Below are 10736 nucleotides of genomic sequence, written 5' to 3' on the forward strand. Positions count from 1 at the left end.
GCACAAGTGCCCAAGAGGCCAAACCGAAAGGGGGAGAAGTCTCCCTTGCCCCCAGGCAGGGGTGCACGCAATGGGTTTGGCCTCCTAGAAGAGATGGAGGCAGCTCCTAGAAAGAGATGGAGACCCTGCCGATGGGGACCCTGCCCCAACCAGGAGAAAGGGCTGGGGGGAGCTGGCACCAAGCAAGGGGTGCCGAGGCAAGGCTGGCACCCAGGCACACAGTGCCTAACTGGGGAGGGGGATAAAAAAAAAAAAAGACCCCAAAGTAGTGCACAGAGATGCTAGGACAGGCTTGTCACCCAAGCAGCCACCGTGCACAGCCATGCAGCACGTGGACGGCCGTCCTCCATCTCGTACTGTCCGGCAGCCCTGAGCTCAGTGGCCCAAGCTGGCGAGACCCTGCTTGGAAACCAGCATCACAACCTTTTTTCAAGGAAAACAACAAACCAAAATCTAATTTCTTATACAAAACAAAACAAAAAAGTATTTCCCAGTGAGTTCAGTGTGTTTTGAGCCATGCAAGCACCTCTCCCAGCAGATGACCATGCCACTGCTGGCTCCTGCTGCTGCTCATCCATGACCCTCCCTGTGCCGGTCCTGCTGGTGTGCCCCACGTACTCATCACCCTCACATCCCCTTCTCCCTTCTTTGCTCAGAAAGGAGAAAAAAAATCAGTTCAGACACCATAAAATCCACAGCCCAAGGAGTGACAGAAAGGCCCCACGTCAAGGGAAAAATCAATGTATTGACGACCTTCAAACTTTCCACGGGGAGAGGAAACCTGCACCCGCCGTGGCACCGGGCAGGGGCCGGGGAGGAGAACAAAGCCGCTCAGGAGAAGGCCACAGCTGGATGGTGGCAATCGCATCTCCTCCCCTCCCACGCACTACCTCACGTCTGAATCCCACGGGCTATTTTTGGCAAGCGAAGAAACAGAGGCAAGAAACAAAAGCCCTGGGAAAGCAGCAGCGCGGGCAGGGGAGGCGGCCGTTGGCATCTGCTGCTCTTGCTGCAGGATTTATTGAGCTGTTTTATGCCTTTTTTTTGTTGTTTTCTTCTCCCCTCTTTAGTTGTTTCCCCCAACCGTGCATGAAAATCTGTTTCCCCATGCAATTTGCAGCTCCCGGATCCCCTCTCAGTGATTTGGGCTGGGGATCGCAGCCCGGCCCAAACCCTCTGGCGGGTGCTCCCGGCCGCTGAAGCTGGGGGGCTGCGGGGGGGTTCAGGGCCATCCACTGATCACGTTTTCCCCTCGTCCACGACCAACAGCGTTTCTGCTCCGCAAGGTTTTGGGCGCCCGAGAGGGGCCACACACGCGCTCCCCCGAGCTCTCCCCCCGCTCCCCACCCACTCCCTCCCAGCCGGCATTTTCCCCCTTTCTCAGGCCGTGCCAGCTGGGTCGGTCTTTGGCTTCCTCTGTGGCTCCCACCCGCACTCCCACCGCGGCCGGGCACCTCCACTTCCCCGCAGAGGTTGGGGGCTCTCAACCCGCGCCAGCGCTGCCTCCATGAGCCCGGCCCGCAGGGGCTGGCAGGGTCCCGGCAGCAGCGGGGACGTGGTGGGACCCCCGCCACCGCAGGAGGCGGCCGCCCAGCCCCTGTCACCCCACGCGCAGCGGCCGCAGGACCCCACCTTGTGCAGCATCCGTCCCTCTGCTCCAAAGCGGAGACATCCCTGCAGGCTCCACGCCCTTAGGGCAGGCAGGAATAGACCTCTTCCAGCCAGGTGTCCTAAATCTCCTTAAATTAGCCCCCACCCCTCTGCTCCACAGCTGTGCCGGGGGCTCCAGCCCCGGTGCCTCGCTGCCCTCCCAAGGCAGGAGGGTGCCTGCTCCCTCTTCCAGCCAAAATGCCCCCGGCACTGCCCGGCCCTGGCACCCCAACATGCCCCAAGGAGCGGGGTGGGATGGCTGCCCTCAGAGGCTTTTGGGACTGGCTGTCCCCACTGTGCCCCCCAGTGCCACTCCGTCCCCAGACCCCAAGCAGGACCCTGGGAAATCCCCGCCTGGGGCTGAGAAGGGTGCGCAGCCTTCAACGCATACAGAGCACCCTAACTCTTAATTAATAAATTGTATTAGTTGTAGGGTGACAGTGGACAAAACCCCACACTCGGGAAGGGGGAACCATGAACGTTGAACTACGCTGCAAAACACAGCTACGGGCACGTACAGCCCCTTGGCACGCAGCCCCTCTCTGCCTATGAACAGAAGACGGTTTTAATTAAATAAATAGTTTTTATACCTGGTGTCAGACAAGAGTGGTCCGATCCCTGATGAAGTTAGGCAGTTTTGGAGGACAGCCAAAAAATAGGTATTAAATTATAGTAAAATCAGACTGGCTCTGAGCTCTCCTCTACTGACTTTGGGAGGGGGCCATGCTGGGCACCCAGCACTGCAATGAGCTCTGCAAAGACTGTCCCGTCCCTCCTGGTGGCACTCGGGCACCGTGTTAGGACCAGACCTGCAGCCTCCAGCCAACCCTAAGGACTGCCCAAATCTGAAAGCTCTTCCCCTTGCAAACCCGTTGGCTTCCAGGAGTTATTTCCAAACTTTTGCACTCCAACAAGTGTGACCTGTACAACCAAATGCTCCAAGTCTGCCACTTTTGGCATCTTTAGATGCTTTTAAAAAATCTGGCATCAACATCCTTGTGCCCTGTTGTTGCTCAGCTCACCTTCCCTGCGGGCCGAGCTGGAGAAGAGGGTCGGGGAGACCCCAGTGTGCAGCGTCACCCAGGTACCCCTGCCTGAGAGGGGGTTCTGCCCATCTGCACTGCCCTGCTCTCCTGGAGCTCCAGGAAAAGTGCCGCTGTGGGCTTGTCCTCACTGAGGACAGCCAGAAGATGCTCTGCACATGCACCTTGGAGGGCTTGGGAAGAAGCAGTTGGTCCTGCCACCCCCGTGCTTTCCTGGTCCTCCTCCTAGGGTAGGAGAGGTCTCAGGAAGGGGAGGCAGGTCCAAATTTGATGGAGGTGGCCAACGCCCCTTCCACAGGAGAGTGAAACAGTCCACAGGCAGAGGGTTCTCTACCCGCAGAGGTGGGAGGAGGACAGTCTGGCGAGTGGATTTGGGTCACTGAGAGCAGAGCACGGCTGGTGCCTTACCCGCACTCTGGCTTCAAATCAGCAGTCCCCCCTCAGCCACCAATTGCCCTCTGATGCGGGGCAATTGTCACCGAGCATGAACCCAGCCAAGGCAGTGTCACCCTAAGAAAGAAGGCTGGTTGAGTTTCGTAGATAGGCACGGGTGGAAAAAAGGGGGTTCTCAAGATAAAGCAGACAGTTAGGGTGGCAACGATGCATCACCAGCAGCTAGCACGTAAGGACAGCGCTTGGCTGATTGATTCCTTTAGAGGAGACGTTCCTAAGGCTTTTAATGTTTTTCCGTTGATGTTTTGTAAGCAGATTGGTACGGGAGATATGTATGAACCTAGCTTGGCTGGAGTGCCCTGAGCCATCCTACGTTGTTAGGAAAGAAACGTTGAAGGTAGAGTTTGCTAAATAAAGCTCTTGTGACATAACGGGGACATCCACCCTGCCAGGCGCGCGGGTCACGGTGGACTCAGACACACCAGCAGGTACCAAACAGTTGGTAACGAAAGAAAAAAGCAAAAGTAAACAACAACAGCTTCAAACTTTGTTCCATTTGTGTTCTCAGGGCCCTTTGGCCCTCATTAATAAATAACAAAATATACAAGAAAACCAAAGAGGCAGAGGAACATAAATACGGGAAACAGGGAAAGCCACTTTGCTCAACAAAGTCGGGCTGGACCCACAGCTCGGGGCAGCCCCCTCCTCACTACAGCTTGAAGATGCCGAAGTAGGTGCTGCCGTGGTTGTAGTTCACTCGTGTTGAGTCTGTCACATTGACAAAGACCATGTCACCTTCCCGGAGCTTGAAGACACCTCCCTCCCGGATGGACTGGAGGTCGCAGGCAGTGGAAGTTCTGTGTGTGTCTAGTCCCTTCAGCAAGAGCCGGTCCTCTTCCATGGGGAGATACAAATAAATATAGAGGGTGAAGGGTGCCGAAGTCGCTGCCTTGGTGCAGAAGCTGACTTGGGAGTAGATGTAGTAGAGCCCTGCTTCCTTCACCTTCAGTTTCCCCTCCTGGTAGGATATCGAGTTGTTGTTCATGGGGCCATACATCGTCGTCCTCCACTCTAGCACTGTAGGGCGAAAGCATGACAGATGAGCTGGGAGAAGGAGACATCCAATGTGGCAGGCTGATTTTGGGGGGACACCCCACAGACGTTTGGCATCACAGCCTCTGTCTGCTGCGGGGTGTGGGGCTGGGTCCTGCCCACCCCAGGACACTATCCCCAGCCCAGGGGAGCAGGGTCCCCTTCCCCAAGGTGAGGACATGTTCACCCCGTGTTTCTGATCACTGGCCTTGATGCCCTTGAATCGATTATGTGGGCGGAGGAGCACCTTGCTTCCTTCACCCAGCCGAATGGAAATGCTTAGGGTGGAGGATTGCACACAGTTGCCACCATGGGCCAAACATCTCCGTGTACGCTCCTGTAGGGTTGCTATCTCCACGGCTTTTGGTGGCACAGCCTCTGAGCCCTCAGAGCACTGCCAAAATACACTGCAGCTCCTATCTTCACAGGCACCCATCCCAGGGCACATAGTTTTTCCAAACTGGGTGCTGCCTTTCCTCCAAAATCCCTCTTCCACTTGGCCTCTGGAGAAGGTGAGACTTCAGCAAGGAAGCGCAAAAATAATTATCCCAGAGTTTTGGCCCCTGGCAAGGTGCAGAGCTGGAGGGGGTTTGCATGGCAAGTGCTGCCTCCCACCGCCAGGACCACTGCCCACGCAGACCTGCTACGGGCATGGCTGTTGGGGCACTATCGGTGTCACTGGAGTAGCTCATGAACACTCCCACTGGAGTCGGTCCAGATAAATCAATACAGAGACCAGGAATCAGTTACGACCTCCGGGAGGGATTTTGGACCTCTGCCTTCCCCAACCTACAGAGACACTTGTGAGAGCATCAGGGGTGAGCAACTCAGCTCCATGGGGAATAACGGGTTCGACTGTCCCAGCCCAGAGTCCCAGTCCCCACAGCAGGGCAGCACGGGTGGTCTTGGGGGAGCCACGCGGGCCGTGGTCCATGCCCATGCATCCCGCAGGGCCTCTGCCGAGGCGCAGAGCCGAGCTCCAGGCAGCCGCTGCTCTCCGGGCAATTTCAACCTGTTTTATAGGCTCAGCAAATGCTTAAGCAGGGAGTTTTAAAATGCAGCGAGTTTCTCGCTTCTTTGATCTTATCTAACGCTAAGCTTTCCACAGGTAGACTGAGCTCTGGGTGAAATGCTGCGTCAGAGATGGAAAGAGCAGTTGCCGATTACTGGCAGTTACTCCAGAATTAAACAAAAAGTGCTCGGATTACGACATCCTTGCCAGATTGAGAGACTGACCTTGCAAGCTCTTACTCGCTTCGGTGATCCTTGCTCTTGCAGGATGTCCCTTAGCTAAGACTACGCTGGGGAACGGAGCTGCAAGAGCAACCACAGCCTGTGCGGAGGGGTGCACAAATGCAAATGGAGGTAGGACTCGCAGGTTCTCAAACCTAATGTGGCCACGGCTGTGAATAAGTGCAGCTGGTCTAAATGAGTTTGGAGCTATCTGCACTGCGACTGTAAAGTTGTCAACCAGCCCGTATTTGCTACCATGACCAATGATTAGATCAGCAGGTACAATATGCCAGCAGAACCCTCCTGCAGCAGCCACACCGGCAAGGCGTGGCCAGGAGAGCAAAAGCGTTATGTTTTGAGTCCAAAAGAAAAGTGAGAGGTTTGTTTCCTCAAATACAAAGAGAAAAAACACCATAAAGATGAAGCCACTGGGGTGCATTTCTAGGAAGGCGTATATAAGGCTACTGAGGACAGCTGGCGTGGGATGCACAAGCCCCATGTGGCACAGGTGACGTGACCACTGGGAGGGTCGCTGTGATTTGGGGACACATTCTCGTGCTGGAGTTGTATTGTCCCGGTCCCTGCCCTTACAGAGCCGCAGGGCAGGACTGCAGGGTCCGGCCGGGGGACGCACACTGCCGTGCCCCGCTGGCTCCTTGGCCAAGGCAGTGCTGAGCGGGTCTGTCTTACCTGAGACTGTCTTGTAGCTCTTCTGACCTGCCAGGTGGGCTGCGATCGGCTGCCTCTTCTCCTCTGGAATTTGGAAAGGCCGGTGTTATCAATGCCTTGGCACCCGCTGTCTCCCCCGCGCAGCACCACTGCAGGGACCATGGCACCTCCCACCCTTGGTATTTCTCTATGGGCCAAATCCAGCTCAGAGGCACAGACTCCAAAGTCCCCCCCCAGCTTTGAGTGAGGCAGGATCTGGCCTCTGCTCAGCAACAACACTTGAGGTGGAGCCCCTGAGGGATAAAGCCCGTGGAGGAGACCATGCCACCTTGCCCACCGTGGGACCAGGACCTGAACGTGCCCGCCCCTTACCTGCCACGGACATCTCGTTCTTGTGCATCAAATGGGGATGCTCATGGTGCTCATGGCCTGCAATACCAAAAAGCCACAGATTTAATTTTGGATTCATTTTCATCAACTTCAGGCAACCAGAGCCACCTGCCCTGGTAAGACAGCCATGCCCAGTGCCCCCCTTGCCAGCCCCGTGCTATGCACAGTCCTACCCCATGAGGGTGCTCCAAACCCCGACCCCGTCCCCTGCCTCTGTGCCGTGCCCTGGGGCACTGGCGGGCTGTTGCAGGGTGAAGGAAACCCCTTTCCCAGCCAAGCTCCTCCTGCCCCAGCAAGCGACGGGTGCGGAAACTCACCTCTCTGCATTTCGAACTTGGGCTGCCCTTTACTGGCTCCCCCGTCCTGAAACAACAGCACAAATATATGTATTTTTTTTAAGATGTACAAATCAACAATTTTGAAAGCCTCTGTGTAAAGGATGCTCTGGCCATAGCGCAGGTTGGTGTTGTTCGGCCCCGACAGCCCTGCCAGCTCTTGGCAGAGGGTACCCAAAACCGCAGAGTCCCTCCAGCCCCTTCCCCAGCATCACATACGGCCGAGGGCTGACCGGCTGCAGCAGGGGTTTATGATCTTAGGTATGCAGTAGGGTTTATGATCTTAAGTTTTATGCAGTTAAAATGATGTGATGGGGAAAGTTTACTTGAAAAAAAAAGAAACAAACAAAAACCCATCTCCTTTTCATTTAAAACCACGTCGGAGGGCCATGCTGTAGATGCTGCCCAGCAAGCCGGGCACGTCCCTGCCCCTACAAGAGGGGGTTTTCAGGACTGCTGAGCAGAGCCCACCTCAGACACAATTTTCTCTTGTCAGTTGGGTACTGATGCAAACCTGAAGATTTAGCTGAGGCATTTGATGTCATTGGGCCCTGACAATGAGGAAGAAATGTCCCTCTCCTCCCTGCTCTGGCCAGCGCAGTCCCTCCTAAACAGCGAATTCAAGGGCTGAGCAGGCTGAGAGCACCTCATCCCTGGCGGGGCAGCCCTCAGCCACCCCGGGAGGACATCACGGTGCAGGGTGGCTCTTTTGCACCCAAACGCGAGAAGCCGCTGCACCAGCTCGAGGTGCTATCCCTGAGCCCGTGGGGTGGCACTTGCGCAGCATCCTCCTCTTCCTCGCCGGCTGCCGGGAGCCAATACTGCCCGGCCCGAGCCTTGCACCGTCATCGACACCTGGGCAAAGTGGGTGTAAAAGTGCTCCCAGCGGCAAGCAGCCGCAAGCATCCTCACAGGCACCTGGCACAGAATGTGAGCAAGGTGCCAGACTTGCAGAAAATCAACATTTTTCAAACTGGGATCAGAGCACAGAGCCAGGGCGGCTGCAGCTCCGTCCCTCCTGCTGCAAGTCCTGAGCACTCCTCAGCATGCCACAGCTGGACGTGCTCTGACCAAGACCGTTTGGAGAAAAAAAAAGGATGAGATTTTTCGCTGATGTCAAATATAGTGGAAAAATATAGTGTAAAAAGAATACAGTGTAAGAAAGGGTATGTGTTTTGCAGCCCCAAGGTAGAGGGCACCCATGGTTTTAAAAAAAAGCTTTGGGTGAAGCTGTGTGTGTGCCTGGGAGCCCCCCTCCACCTTCAGCAGGGTCTTTATCCACCTAACAGCAGTGTACCTTGCACTGGAGGTCCTGGAAGCCCTTTAAAATCTTTTCACAGTCCAATAACGTTGACTTCTGACCTTCTGCCGTCTGACATTTCTGTACTTTCCTCAGGAAGATGTAATCTTCATTTAAGCTCAACACCTCTTCCATCTGCCAGGGGAGAGAGAAGAGAGGGTGGATGGGATGCTACTGAGAAAGCTGCAACAGCCAGCAGTGCAGCCACGCTGTATTGCTGCCAGCGATACATCGCAGCCTGGAAAGCTCAGCGTTGGTTGTTCAGCATCGGGATAAGCCAGGCAGACACACTGCGGGTACCAACCGCTCCCACCAGCCGCCCGGCACAGCATCTGCACCCGCATCCGCCGGGAATTGCACCCACGGGGCTGACCCTGGTTGGCAACGCTGGATGAGAGGAGGATTGCTCAGGGTCCCTTCTGGACCCAGATCACCTTGATAATTAATTTATATTTCCCATTCTACCTTTTCCAAAAGGCAGGTGGCAAATGTCCATTCGCCTGCATTTACAGACAGTGGCGCAGAAATCTCACGAGTGGGTCGGGGCTCGCTGCTGCTGCCCCGGCAGGCAGCTGGGATGCCCGCTCAGCCCCGCGCTGCCCTGCCCGTGCAGGGTGGCTTTTCATTTTTTCAACTAACTTATTGACTAAATGAGCTGCCAAGAGATCAAAACAACTTGTGGGTCAGGGGCTGAATTCTGACAAGAGCTTCAGATTAAAAAAATCAGATTTAAAAAAAACCAGAAAGCCAAAAAAAAAAAACCACCAAAAAAACCTGATTTTTGAAATTACACCTGTTTTTTGTAAAAACCTAACATTCAGGTAAACGGTAAAGAGAAGCGCAGACGGACATGAGGACACACAGCCTGGCAGAGCGCTCAGCATGGGCAGTGCTAGGGTGCAAAGGGTCAGGTTTGAAGCCCTGCCGTGATCTCTGAAGGCAGCTGAAATCCTCCTGTCACCCGCGACTGCGCTTCGGCTGCCTCTGATCCTCTGCCATGGCCCCGTGCAGCCACGTTTCATTCCTCCGGGGATCCTCCACTCACCCCTTCACCTCAGGCTGCAACCCCCATGCAGCAAAGTTCCCTTCCATCTCCCCGACTTCAAAGCCCCTCTAGCTCAGGCTTGCTCTCCACCCTTGAAAATCAGCATTCACCCACTTAAATTTCAATTTAAGTTGAAACAACACGTTTAAAAATCAGTAATGACCATCTTATCATTGTATCTGGTAAGAAGAACTCATTCTGGGTTTTAGACACATTTCATTTCTTTAGCTGGTAGTCTTTTCTGGTTTGGAGGAAAGTAGCTTTAGATCGGTGATTTTAAGCATCGTGCGGTGTGGCTGCAGTCATAGCAACCTCAAAAACAGCTTTTCAGTTTTTAATTTTTTTGCTAAATACTGTCCCAAGTATGGGACAGGATCACTGATACTGTGTGTCTTCAAAAAAAGACAAAGTACTAAGATCCACTCTTTTCTTCCCTAAACAGAAGGACAGCAGCTGAAGTGAGATGTCAGTAAAATTCATACATGCAAACACTAAAAAAAATTTCATTTCTGGACCCCCTGTCCTCGCCGTTAGTGTCACAGTGCTGCCCAGTGCTACGGCACCAGAAAAACCACCAACGAGCCTAAAATAGCCACTTGTGGGTTTAAGCCACACTCTCCTCTCCCCAGACGGGCCATTGGCTGCCAGGTTGGCTATTAACAGCTCTTCTTGGTTGATCCATTCTCATTTTGTTAATTAGGGCAACAGATCTTTTCCTCAGCATACATCTTAGTGGCAAATTAAAGCAGAAATGAGAACATGGGTGTAATAAATGTACTCCCGCATCCATCCAGTGGTCAGCATCCTCTTCTACCATGTTCATCCTTTTGGTGAGCACATCTCACCACGGCTGAAGGCAAGTTGCGTTAGCAATCCAGCAGAGACAACCTTATTTCTACACTTACCTTATCCATCTTCATGTGAAGATACAAACAAAAGAGTACGGTCCCAATCGTCTGTGCTACAATAAATACAGCAAGGAAGCCCATGAACATTTTCATGGTGCTGGGTGAGGTGCTGCTGATGGGTCGGGACGTTGCAGGGCTGTAGGGTTCGTTCATCCTCCGTGCACGTTGCTGGAGCTCCTTCAAATGCGCTGCTTGCAAGTAGCATGAGAACTGTTGTGTGAGCACCCGCTGCTCAAGGGATACAGGTTGCAGCAACCTACACTTCCTGGAAAAAACTCTTCGTAGTGGGTAGGTTTGTTCACTACTGTCTCCCACAACAAAAAAAGGTTGCTTAGACTTTCTTCTCTGGTGCACTTCCATGCTTTTTCCTACTGTTCTACCAGAAGAAGAGAGAGGTTCTTATTCCATATATTCATATTTACCCTCAAAACACTCCAGACTATGCCCCAGTGTTTTTTTCCTGCTGTGGATGAAAGTTTCATGGCAAGTTGTCTTCAAAGAAATGAAGACCATGAATCCATGGGCAGAGCTGCTGAACTGCAGTGTGGGCTTCCAGGGGCTAGGAAGCACTCAGAAAGTCAGTTGTTTCTCAAAAGGAGAAGAAAGGTGTTTTGCCCTGTTTCCTTCATGAGAAGGGTGATTTTGCAGTTAAGATGCTTGGCTGAGGCAGGCGGGTTG

General features: G+C 53.8%; 1 protein-coding gene across 1 annotated transcript; it reads right to left on the bottom strand.

Moving 5' to 3' along the window:
- Positions 1-3627: 3627 nt before the first annotated feature.
- On the bottom strand, positions 3628-10350 carry CD40LG (CD40 ligand). Its single transcript, XM_075162012.1, has 6 exons — positions 10056-10350; positions 8103-8240; positions 6788-6833; positions 6453-6509; positions 6102-6164; positions 3628-4163 (listed from the first exon to the last, which is right to left on the bottom strand). The coding sequence occupies exons 1-6, from the start codon at positions 10209-10211 to the stop codon at positions 3796-3798; spliced, it is 828 nt and encodes a 275-aa protein (XP_075018113.1). The 5' UTR covers positions 10212-10350; the 3' UTR covers positions 3628-3795.
- Positions 10351-10736: the final 386 nt, after the last annotated feature.

Source organism: Calonectris borealis, chromosome 13, assembly GCF_964195595.1.
Source record: "Calonectris borealis chromosome 13, bCalBor7.hap1.2, whole genome shotgun sequence".
Classification (NCBI taxonomy): domain Eukaryota; kingdom Metazoa; phylum Chordata; class Aves; order Procellariiformes; family Procellariidae; genus Calonectris; species Calonectris borealis.

Bases quoted from the DNA above. Each gene is read 5' to 3' on its own strand.
- CD40LG (XM_075162012.1), bottom strand. From the start codon at position 10,211: ATGAACGAACCCTACAGCCCTGCAACGTCCCGACCCATCAGCAGCACC. The intron at 8,241-10,055 runs GTAAGTGTAGAA...CTCCCCTGGCAG, and splicing joins TTCACATGAAGATGGATAAG to ATGGAAGAGGTGTTGAGCTT. The intron at 6,834-8,102 runs GTACACTGCTGT...CTGTTGTTTCAG, and splicing joins TCCAGGACCTCCAGTGCAAG to GACGGGGGAGCCAGTAAAGG.